Raw genomic sequence first — 12,675 nt, 5'->3', positions numbered from 1 at the left:
CAAGAGCACAGAGGGAGTCCCTGGTCTTCAGGGAGCACAATGAAGCATAGCACCTGAGAAACCAAGCATCACACAAGCATCACTAGTGCTCTGCTGCCCTGCTAGCCCCACTCCAAGAACTCCTCTCTAAGCACCAGATAAACCACACCTAGAACTTCGGTCTCTGCATAAACCTGTCAAAACTCTTGTCATTATGGTTAATGTGATCTCTCATAAAGAGCTCAATAAAATGTTTTTTATACCTGGTCCAGTCTTTTGAGGACCCAGTGATGGAAATAAAAGTTAAAGTGACACCAGGTACTCGTAAGGAATCAGATATTTGACTAAGATTCTCAGGACTCAGCCATCAGGAGATACTTCCCTTCACCTTTATTAATTTCCTCAATAGATTGAAAACAAGGAGATGGGCTTCCTTTCCACACACTTACCTCCCAGAATTTAAAAAACAAACAAACACCAAACAATCCTAATGACCCACTGGTTAGAAAGAGAAGAACAAGAGTTGTTTCAAAGATTCCTGCAGCAAACTAAAATAAAGGGTTATTGCAAGTGAGATCTTTGTGATGATAGCACAGTGCTGCATCCTGATTCCAGTAGCAGTCACACAAATCTACACATGGTAAGTAGACACACAACTATGCATACGTGTGGCAACAATGTCAACTTCCTGGTTTTGATATTGCACTATAATTATGTACAAGGTCAATATGGGGTTACTGGGGGAAGGGGACACAGGGACTCTCTGTACTAACTTTGCAACTTCCTCTGAATCTATTACTATTTTGAAATACAAGTTAGAAGAGGAAGCACATTCTGTGGCAAAATAAGCATACAGTAAGTGTTAGTTTCAGCTACTATGTACATATGAAAATATAAATTAAAATTCTATGTAGAAAAATAGAATCATTTATGGCAAAACAGTGAAAAGGGGTTATGCTATTGGAAATAAGGTGATCAATTACTACACAGAATCCACAGTAAGTTATCATCCATTGATGATCTGGTGCATCAGATTCACCTTCCCACTTACATATTTACCTGGCCTTACATAAACCCATTTATATTTCTAAAGCATACCACATGCCTAAAAGTAGGGAAGAGCCCTAAAGTAGTGGTAGAATTTGGCATTAAAAAGTAATAATTATAAAGTGATTATCTACCCAGGAAGATAAATTATTTCCACTTAATGAATATCATTGGTTCTCTTCCAAAAGAGCCTAAGGGATACCGTAAGAGAATTAACAAATTATCCTGTAGGCATGTCAGATGAAAAGAATAAATCATCGGCCATGCAGATATTTTGTTTTGAAGATTTATGATCCTGGTTAATAGTAATACTTAGGCTGTGATTTTCAGCAGAATCCACCAACATTTTCTACACTTTTCCCTTCCATAAATAAATGAGAAATTTATAAAGTATTTCTTCCCATTTCTAAAAACAATAGATATAAAATATAATTTTCTGGGATCACATAAACAGGAAATAGCAGAAAAAAAACAAAAACAGATTCTTGAAAAACTCATACATCCATACACACATACAAAACTTCTTCCTACAGTCAAATGAAAAGTTTCTAGTTACAGAGCTGTAGACTCCATGCATAGAAACTAACACATTGTTTTCATCCCATAAACAGTAACAAGAAATCACTAAGTCTCTACCACGACTCACTTCCACGTTACCTGGTGGTTGTCACTGACGAACACACTCAGGGGTGACAGGACAAGCTGCAGCATGGTCTCCCTGAATCCTTTTTTCATTTCAAAACATAGTCTTTCCAAGAAAGCTGTGGGACACTCAGGACCATCAGCAGTTCCGTGCTAAATAAAATCAAACAAAACCAGTAATCAAGATGTTGAAGACCAAGGAAGTACAGGAAAATAAAAATTGTATTTATATGATTAAGAGGTTTCAATTTTTAAAAAGAGAAATGCTTTACTAACAAACACAAGTCATCAGTACCCTAGTAAGGACATTAGGTCCACTAAGAGGTGACCTCTCTGCTGTGCAGTCCAAGGTATACGATATGGAGTCGGTATGCAGCCCAAAGCTCAGACCCCATCTAACCTGGCTCCAATGGCCCTGGGTTCTTTAGGTAATAAATTCCTGTTCCAAGTCAGCCCCAACAGGCCCACAGTCATCCTAAGAGTGAACCAGGGTTCAATGCTGGATCCAAACCTACAGGAGCACAATTCAATCTCCAGGGTCAAGCCTGAACCTTGATTTTATAATAGGTCCATCACAAAGCACCAAACAGGTCTGGGGTTGGAGATGAAGGCTAAGAAAATGTAAGTCCTAGAATACCCTTCAGGCTAACTATAAACAAAACAACTCAATGCCATGTCAAAATGTTCTGAAAATTCAAGTGAAAGGAGAAAAACAGAAAGTAAAATTATCAATGATCAAGTAATAACATTCTGAAGAAAATAATAAACTAGCTTTATAGAGATAAAAGGATAAATTTAGAAGTTTTTAATGTGACATTTTTTATAATTGTGTGTGTGCACATGCACACACACACAGTTTCCTATGCTGGGTAAATTTCATATGATACTCCAGACTGTTTTAATATGTAAACACTTACAACAGGCAGACGCCCATGAACTTTGTACAAATTCACAAGCACAGTAATATCCCATGGACGCAAGGACAATGGATGAATTGACTTGGCTGAACTTTCGTTTTCCTTTCTATCACCTTCCATTCCGACTGCAGTCCACCCAGAGCTGGATGATGTTGACAGGGACAGAACTGGACTTGAAATAACCTCTTCAAAATCCATGTACATGTCATCTTCCCCAAAGTAGTTTTCCTATATATATTAAGAACAAATTGCTATCAAAAAACATAGGTAACAATAACTTCTCACCTTAGAGCCCAAAGTCTGTAAACTAAGCATCTCTCTAACCTATTTTATTTAATTAAAAGCATCTGGTCTGTTTCCTTAAAATGGAGAAAAAGATACACATATTTAAGACATATGCTTACTTAGATGCTTAGCAAATAAATATTCTATAGCAAAAAAAACCTGCTAAAGTTACAGAAGTTTATATAGTAAAGCTTCATGTTAGCACCACCTCCAATTATAACAAAAACTTGCAATCTACATCCTAGAAGAAATCTTTGAAGATTTGTAAGGTTCAATCGTTGTCAACTGTACTTCCTAGAGTACAGAGTGAATAATATCCAGAGACATCCTTTAAGGGAAGCAGATCACTTCACTAAAAATCAATTTGGCTAAATCCAACTAGCCAAATACTACCTAAATCCAACTAGCTAAATACTACAATTCATATATTCCAGTTGAAATAGTTATCAGGAATATTTTAACAGTTTAATAAGAATGTCCAATTTTGGTTATTGCTAACAAAAACATGTTATAAAACAGTTAACATAGTTCACATATGTTCATCCTGGTTTCTTATGCATTAATTAGTAGTTCCACTACTAATAGTCTGTTTCTTTGCATCAAAATTTATTTTTAATTGAAACGTTTTTCTTCCCACTAATTTTGAATTTAAATTTTGTCTATTTGATCTGTCAGTAGTTATCAAGAGTTTTAAAATATTCCTGTTAACACTGTTAACTGTATTCGTTCAGTATTAGAAACAAGTCAGTATTTGATAAATTCTGCATTTTGGTTATCGACATTTGTTTTCTGGCTAGGGTTCCAGACATCAGGTCAATTACTATCTTTTCATAGGGCAGGATGTTGAAGAGCTTAAGGTCATTCCGTTAATTAGTGTCTGGACTATTAAAATCCCAAATCTACTGACTCACAGAACCTGCTTTTTCCTATTTCCTGCCTCTAAATAATACAGGTCCTACTTGGAAACTGCTTGACGTGAGATTTTAGGTGCCTTCTAAAGCATTCAGCAAGCACTTCTTCTCCTAGTCTTGGCTAGCAAACCTTGACTATCCTTCCCTGACCATCCCTGATTGTCCTTGACCTTCCCAGAATGAATGATGCCCTCCATCACTGCATGTTACAGAGTTCTGCTAGCTAAGCATTCGCTATCTCAGCTTCTGCAGCAGTAAGACTGCAAAAGTGCATAAGGAAGCACTGATGAAACTAGGCTTATTGCTCGTGACTGTTAGGGTTTGAACAATTAGTCTCTCTTTGGTTGTCAGATGTAGAAAACAACCAACAGTACAAAAAAAAGCAAAGTGAATTTGCAAAGTCCTGGAAAAATGCAAAATTTCATGAAGGTGTTGAAAGTTTCATTGGATAACTGCTCAAGTCCCAGGTAAACTTTTCAGTGATGAGGATTTGGAAGGCTTAGAGTAGTTACCATAAAGAAGAGTAAATCAATAAGAATTATTGCCCGGCCGGGCATGGCTCAGCAATTGAGCTTTGAACTAGGATCCGGGAGATCATGCTTCAATTCCTAGTCAGGGCACATGCCCGGGCTACGGGCTCGATCCCCCAGTAGGCGGTGTGCAGGAGGCAGCTGACCAATGACTCTCTCATCACTGATATTTCTCTCTCTTATCCTCTCCCTTCCTCTCTCTGAAATCAATAAAGATATATTTTTTTTAAAAAAAGAATTATTGATGACCCCCTGGTGACTTTTTAAAAGTATGAGTTGAATATCAAAAAAATAAGAGTGACTTCTAGAAAACTGATGAAGTCCTCACCCATTGTTCTTAAAGTCGCCCCTCTTCATAATCATGCCACAGACACCACCTGTAAGTGCTACCATACTACAGTCATACAATTTCAGTAAAAGAATTGTATCAAAATGAATCAACACTTGATTCCATCCTTGCTCAAAAAATAGTGCATATTTCTTCAGAATCTAAATTTGTGATACTCTGAAATAAACTTATTTTCATATATTTGGTTCAATTTTTAAGATGGAGCTCCAAACAACCTTTGATTATTCTTTACTATGAAATAAAGTTGTCTGTTTTTAACAGATTCGCTTGAAGTAGACTTTTCCTGGTACCAGTTACCCTCAGATAAAAGGTTCTCTTGTACTTCTATTACTGCTTTAAGTACATGTTAAAGTCTGTCCACACATGTCTGTCCTGCTTTATCCCTCCTAGCTTTTCTCCTTGAGAGCAGATGCAGTATTATCTCTATCTCTAGCAGCTAGCACAATTCCTAGAACATGCTAAATGCTCAAAAAAATGATGAACTGACGAGTACACTATTTCAATAAATAATTTTGTAATTGAGTCTAATACTAGCTATACTATATACATATTATATATAAAACATATATTCTTGACATATATATTCTCAACACTTTAAATCATCCAACTGGCTATTGCAAATGGTCTCAATTTCAATTAGATATTAACTGTTTTGCATATGTTTAAAAATATGCAAGGTCTTTTAAAAATCATACCTTTATACAAAAAAAGGCATTTAATAGTGGTCCATAGAGAGTTATCTGAGAGTCCGGGGAAAGTTCCATCTCTACATGCAGTTTATCAGGTGGAAGTTCAGAGGGGTCGACAGGTGGACGGGAAGAAGTAGAGGGAGAAGAAACAACTCGGTCTGATGTCTTCTGGGATGGCCTCAATACAGACAGCATTGTTTCTTCCATTTCTGACACTGAGATAAATTCAGAAACAAAGTTTGGTGAAGGGAGACAAGGACCTCTTAGAAGTTCTTCAAGGAACTATTCACTAAGAAATTCTATTTGGCAAATATGAAAGCAACTAACTCTGATACAATATCTGTAGCATATAATGAAAACAAACCTGAAAACTAATAATTAAAAATGCAAAATAGCCCTGGCCTGTTCGGCTCAGTAGTTAGAGCATCAGCCTGTGGACTGAAGGGTCCCGGTTCAATTCCCGCCAAGGGCACATGTCTCGGCTGCAGGCTCGATCCCCAGCCCCAGTCAGGGCGCGTGTGGGAGGCAACCAATCGATGTGTCTCTCTCACATTGATGTTTTTCTCTCTCTTTCTCTGTTCCTTCCACTCTCTCTGAAAAGCAAATGGAAAAAATATCCTCGGGTGAGGATATAAAAAAAAAAAAAGAATGCAAAATAATATAGACTTCATTGAAATATGTGCAGAAATACATGAATCATGCTACACAGAATCAATGAAAAGTTCCTGTTAACGTCAAGTCTCTACAATATAAATTTGGGTCACCATCAGGCTTTAACTATACTTGGGTATTAAAGTGCAGTTGTTTTCCTTTAAACAGCTATTCAAATACAGTGTGATGTTACCAAGCTCCATACATAGAATGATTTTGAAAACTATTCTTTAAAACTTAACTCACTGGAAAAAAGCAAAGGAAATATCACTTGACACTAATTCCATTTTGGACCCCAATTATAAGGCACATAAGAATCAGGGTAACTATGACAGTTATTAAATGCATTAAAGAACCTAACCACAAAATCAAGTACTTTAAATATACAGATTGATATACACCTTGTTCGCTATTCCAGCTCTGCTGCTTCTAGCCAGGAAGACCCTGAGAAAATTAGGTAACGGCTTTCTCTGAGCATATTTCCTCAACTCTACAATGATAATAAGAATGTCAATATCTCTAGCTCATAGTTGTTGTAAGGATTAAATGAGATAATGCAAGCCAGGAAACAGGTTGGCCTAGTATCTGCACATAGGAAATGCTAAATAAAAGTTAGCTATAATTATACCAAAATCCTTAAAAGATTTTAAATGTATACAATTATGTCAAAAGAATAGATGCATTTTTTTCTTTCTTGTATCTCTGATGATTACCAATCATAACACAAGATGTTTCAAAGTACAAATTATATAAAAACACTTACATGATTGTTTTAGCTGCTCATCTGCTTTCTGTGGGTAAATTGGATGCCATATATAATCGATTGTAAGCATGACACTTGGGACGGTCCAGCATTCAACCCAACCAGCCCTTTAAGAGTAAAAAATAAAGTCTCTAGTCAGGTACTTACTCCTTTCATTGTATAAAACAGGTACAGATAATCAAATTTATTATTATTCTTGGAAAGACTCTGAAGAATAGTTTCTCTACATATAAACACAAAATATTTATCACTCCTGTTAGGTACTCACTTTTCTTGAGTAAGGTTCCGCCATTTGGGTTTAACTGTTTTCTGGCTGCTCTGACACTCAACAGGAAGACCAGTGTCATGAGTCATTTTATTTGGGTGGCAATTCTTTACCAGCATGAATAATGAATATTTACTAGGGTGGCAATCTGGTAGAAACAGATGAAGGTCAACATCTTCTCCCTGAAAAATAAATTTATAATAACCCACAATAATAAAATAGGTACATAAACATGTTAGGTTACTATTTACAGCCAAACATTTCTATTAATAGTCTTGAGAATAAATTTTAAAAAAAGAAACCATAAATTCCAAATGGCAGATTTAACACTGAGCAGTCAAATAAATAATTGGAGTAAGGTTTTACACTGAGTAAAACTAAATTCTGATTAGAACGTCAAAAAAAAGTCAGGACAATAAACAGCATAGTTTCTACAAAACAGTAGAAAGATTATGTTCCATGGGTATACATGGATATTTCACATGTAATTCAATACAAAATAAAAAACTGTCTCACTAATATAAGCTCAGGTGGAATATGTTCTGTATTTTTATTAATTTTTAAAACATGATTATCTCTTTTGATTCTAATAAGTCTAGATTCCTCAACTGGCTTTTAGGAATTCTGAACTGGTTTATCAAAGGATCTTCACTCAGCTTCACTTTTGTCCTTCTAGGTCCCCTAATCTTTTTCATCCTGATGCCTGGTTTCTTAACAGGCAGCACAGTAGAGTGCTTAAAAGAATAGAACCCTAAGCTCCATTGCCTGGGTTCTAATTCCACCTTGGCCACTCACTAGCTACATGTTACTAGACTTGGCTCCTCAGTTTCCCAGTCCGTAAGTGCAGATAATAACAACACCTGTCTCCAGAGGGTTGTTCTGAGAATAAAATGAGTGACTATATATAAGCACTGGAAATAGTGTCTGGCACATACCAAATGTTTAACAGGTCTTTGCTGCTCTTATTATTATTGTTGCTATTTTTTACCACCATAACCTCCATCAATATTATAACTACTACCTACTGTTCGTGCCCTAAAAGTAGGTGTTCTACAAAATTATGAATGCGTACAAGCTGGCTTTCAAATAAAAGGAAGAAAAGTATTTGTGGTTATTGCTTGAGTTTGTGGTTATAATGAGGAATGACATACAGGGAAGTATAAAATCTAGTGCATAGACATAGTAAATATTAGAGCTAGAAGGGGTGCTTAAAAGGACTTAAATCAGCCTCAGAGGTTAAGAAATAATCAACTCAGAATTGCTTCCTTATTGCCCAACTTCTCTGGGTAAGTTGGAAAACTCAAGGGAATGGCAGAACACTACAGTTAACTACGAAAAAGAGACAAGGGCGGTTCGGTGCCAAGGAAGTTAGTGAATGGAGGGAAGCTAAACTAGTTCCAGGTGGCCAGGGGACTGAGGTAGCAGTGGGGGGGGGGGTTTGAGCTGGGGGGGTGAAGTGAGGGGGTAAGGTTTAGGGGTGAGAATAAAGATAAGCTTTGGGAAATCCAACTTACTAACAAACCTTGTGGAATAAACAATGCATCCAACTATACGTACTCTGAGGGAGAACTTGGTATTACATGTAGCTGGAACAAAGTCCGTAAACGGCAAAGAGAAATCAATATTCAGTGTTTCCCCACAGGCTGCCAGGTATACTACAAAAAAGAAAAAAAAGAAATTTACTTTTAACTTCAATAAATTTTTAAATAAAAATTGCCTTAAATACACACCTAAACAAAATTAAGTTTAAATCTATATGTTTAGTCCAATACAAACTCTGAAATACTTCTCTGAGACTATCACAAAATAATGGAAAAAAGTTCAAGTCCAGTATCTATTACAACTATACAATCAATATCAAATTGCTGGTATTTGTCGTAATGAACAAAATAGTGAACCTAATTTTCTAAAAGTTCTTACCATTTTCCTGTTGTTTAGTCGAACAGTCAATCCAATTGTGTTGATTAGCAGCCCAAATCATTTCAAATTGATGAAACATGATTTTAAAATTCCATGTATATGGAACAAATGAAAAAATGTCTGGAGCATTATCACTAGACCAGTCTTGAATTAAATCTAAAATTATCAGGATGGGAGAGAGAAATTAAAATTATTTGAAGTTCAGAAAACAAAATGTAAAGATTCTAACACCAGTCAAAAATGAATTTTTCATTTATAACTAAAAAGAACTTTTATAATGAAATATTAAAAGGTGATTAAGATATAGCTAAATGATTTAATAGCAAACAGATGTTTACTTAGTAATCACAATTCCAAATAAGAAAAAATTTATGCACTTCATAATTTTTTAAAGAAACTGTAAATTAAAGAGAAAAACATCACGTGATATTCCACTATCCAAACAGCCAACACTGAGGATACGTTTCCTTCTAGTTTTTTTTCTATGTAGATTTTTACACCATCTTACATCCTGCTACCAGAAATGTAAGCTTAGCTATTTCATTGTATCCTCTCCTGTATATTTCTTTCTACCTCTCTCTCTCCCTCCCTGTCTCTGTCTTTTTGGGAGGAAGGGTGGGGGGGGGGCGCAGCTTGATAACTGCTGACTGGAAGATGGCATCTCATTTAATAGAATTTCTTAAGTACAATAGGGTTGACCACTTTTCCTTTTGTTTTATTCATTAAACAAATACCCACAGTGTCTACTGTGTGTCAGACTCTGTTCTAGATTCTGGTGAACAAAATGCAGACTTGGCTTCTAATTTACTGTTAGTCATCCTTGTTGATTGCTGATTATTGTACTACTGATTTGGTCTGGTTGTTGCTTTTCAAAATTGTGTTCCTATACTTAGTGTTCTGATCCTTTGGTATCTTTATTTTTTTAAAACCTCAAGAGGTAAAAGCTCTTTACAGAAGATGTTAGCCCTGGTCTATAACAGTGGTTTCCTCTCCTTTTCTGTCTGGCATCCACATCATTCACATCCACTGTATACCCCAGCAGTGAGGTCCTCCAATGACCAGCCTCCTCCTAGAGGTGCTCACCAAGCTCATCTTTGTACTCACCGTCCATAACGAAGTGCTATGCATAGAAAATCAGAACTCTGAGCACTTGAGAGAGAGGACCAACTGGAAGCAGTATAGGAAGCACAGACTTTGACACCAAAGAGTCCTGGCTTAAATTCTGGCTTTCTCACTTTACTAGCTATGTAATCTTGAACAAATGACTCAAATGCTATCAGTTTTCTCTTTTACAAAATGGGGACAACGTCACAGACTTAATGTGAGTGAGGTGAAACACGTGAAGCTTTAGCACAGTGACTGCCATATAGTAGGCAATCCACAAATGCTACCTTCTATCATTAAAGATATTCTAATGAAAATAATAGTAAAAAATAATTAAATATTTAAAGTAGTTTTAAATTTTAATGGAAATTTATATTAAAAAGTATTAGATTCAATGACATCAGAAGTCAAATTTATCTTACATATATTAACTCATTTAAAATTTAGCTTCAATGTACAGAAGTTTGTGCAAGATATTAGAAATTCTTCTTAATAAAATAATGCATTAAATATCAAAAGTTATAATGATTTAAATTAATATTAATAAGATGTAGAGCTTTACTATGTCAACAATGAAAGGCATATGGCTATTAACCTGGTCTATGAATAGAGAAAGGAAAATTCCACTTATCAATTTTACCTTAAATAGCCCTGGCTGGTGTGGCTTAGTGGTTAGAGTGTCCGCCCATGCACTGAAGGGTCTCGGGTTTCAATTCTCGGTCAAGAACACATACCTGGGTTTCAGGTTTGATCCCTGGCCCTGGTCAGTGTGCATGCCAGGAAACAACCAATCGATATCTCTCTCTCTCATTCCTCCCTTCCTCTCTCTCTAAAAATCAATGGGGAAAAAATATCCTCTAGTGAGGATTAACAAAAAATAAATTTAAAAAATACTTTTTATAAATAAAAAAATTTTCCTTAAGTATATTTTTATTTCATTTAACATGCAATCACAGTGGTTCACCATACCTTATAGTATCTATACTTACTTCTACATGCCACCTTACATAACTAACCAGACAGCAACCCTACTTTCTAGTTTTATTCTTTAGCAAAATGTCTTGCACTTGGGAGATGCCCAAAAGCCATCTTTGGAACTAACCAACTCCACAATACAAATTCATCATTCATCAAGCTGATTTTATCACTTTTCTCAGAAACATTTTTGATTCTGCACTTTTACTCAAACTATTCATCCTATGTAAAATAAATACACTCTTGCCTGGCCAGCACAGCTAGTGGTTGAGCATCGACCCATGAACCAGGAGGTCAGGGTGCAATTCCCAGTCAGGGCACATGCCCAGGTTTCGGGCTCGATCCCCAGTAGGGGGGAATGCAGGAGGCAGCTGATCAATGACTCTCTCTCATCACTGATTCTAGCTCTCTCTCCCTCTCCCTTCCTCTCTCTGAAATCAAAAACATATTAAAAAATAAAAATAAATAAATATACTCTTTGGTATCCTCTCTTCTGAAGGAAAACTCTAATTATCTTTAATAACAGCATCATACAATAGAGAGAGCACAGGGTCCAAAGCCAAATAATTGTCCTTAAATGTCTCTTGCACTGACTAGGGATGGAGGGATGAAAGGGTGGATCGATGGATGTATGGATGATTGTAGCAATCAGTCAAGCAAATATTAGGTGCTCTGGGAGAGCCACCGACTCTCGCAAATCAGACCAACTCTGTTTGGCTAAATTTGTCACAGGAAGTGTCTCAATAAATGTTACTTGTTTTTATGTGGTAATATTTATGTTACTCAGAGACCAAGACTACATGTTTCCATACTCATGAAATATGAGTAACTATCATAATATGCTGCAAGAAATGAAGAAATTTTCTGATGAATGACAGCATCAACACAATTATCCATGTCAAGGGGAAAGTAGGGGCCCCTGCACACAAACATAACATATTTGACTATTTGAATATACTGTTTGTGGATTATAGTAATTAAAAAAAAAATCATGAAGTCATGCTGATGCTTAACTCAGGAAGAGAAAGAAACTGATTCACCTTTCCCATTATACTCCCTATTGGACTGAATCAAAACATCAGCCCAGCCTAAGACAGGTTCTTTTATTTCCTCTCAGCTCAATTCTGGGTTCATATTTTCCTTTTTTGGGTAAGAAGAAAGCATAACATACCTATATTTAAATTTTTCCTTTATCTTCTTGGCCCAAAAAGTGTGAAAACAAGGAAGTTTGAATTGTGTTATCAAATCCCCAGGTTGAATCTAAAAGCAAAACTCACTGGGAAAGCAGTTCCCTGTGATGAATCTCACTGCATTTGTGTTCATTAGAAAATTACCTGTGAAGAAGTTCTTCTGTGCAAAGATGAAGTGGTAGGTGGCTTTATACACCTCTAATTCACACTGCCATGTCTGGGGCATGTTCCATACTCGGGGGTAGCTGGCAATGATGTGGAACTGAAAACCAATGTCAAGTCAAAATGTTAGAGCTTAAAATGTGACCCTGTGTGAAGAGCATCAGAAATCAACTTGCATACACTGGTGAGTAATTAACACATATTTTCCTGCTAAGCAGAACAGAAGGTCCCTTTGAGATTTTAATATTGCTGTAGCTAAAGGTCATTATCCTTGATTACATCCAGTTCCTTGAGGT

At 36.2% G+C, this 12,675-nt stretch overlaps 1 protein-coding gene across 2 annotated transcripts in view; it reads right to left on the bottom strand.

The window, feature by feature from the left end:
* BLTP1 (bridge-like lipid transfer protein family member 1) overlaps positions 1 to 12,675 on the bottom strand; it is a 134,961-nt gene that overhangs the window by 95,714 nt on the left and 26,572 nt on the right. For both annotated transcript variants that reach the window (XM_081134323.1, XM_081134324.1), the window contains exons 15-22: positions 12,362 to 12,479; positions 8,949 to 9,104; positions 8,586 to 8,683; positions 7,032 to 7,210; positions 6,764 to 6,870; positions 5,356 to 5,564; positions 2,586 to 2,813; positions 1,684 to 1,821 (exon numbers count right to left, since the gene is read on the bottom strand). In XM_081134323.1, the coding sequence (XP_080990449.1) occupies positions 1,684 to 1,821; positions 2,586 to 2,813; positions 5,356 to 5,564; positions 6,764 to 6,870; positions 7,032 to 7,210; positions 8,586 to 8,683; positions 8,949 to 9,104; positions 12,362 to 12,479 (1,233 nt within the window). The remainder of the gene's footprint in view (positions 1 to 1,683; positions 1,822 to 2,585; positions 2,814 to 5,355; positions 5,565 to 6,763; positions 6,871 to 7,031; positions 7,211 to 8,585; positions 8,684 to 8,948; positions 9,105 to 12,361; positions 12,480 to 12,675) is intronic.

This window comes from Miniopterus schreibersii (assembly GCF_964146895.1).
Source record: "Miniopterus schreibersii genome assembly, chromosome: 4".
In the NCBI taxonomy this organism is placed as follows: domain Eukaryota; kingdom Metazoa; phylum Chordata; class Mammalia; order Chiroptera; family Miniopteridae; genus Miniopterus; species Miniopterus schreibersii.
This window is presented reverse-complemented; position numbering and strand designations above follow the sequence as displayed.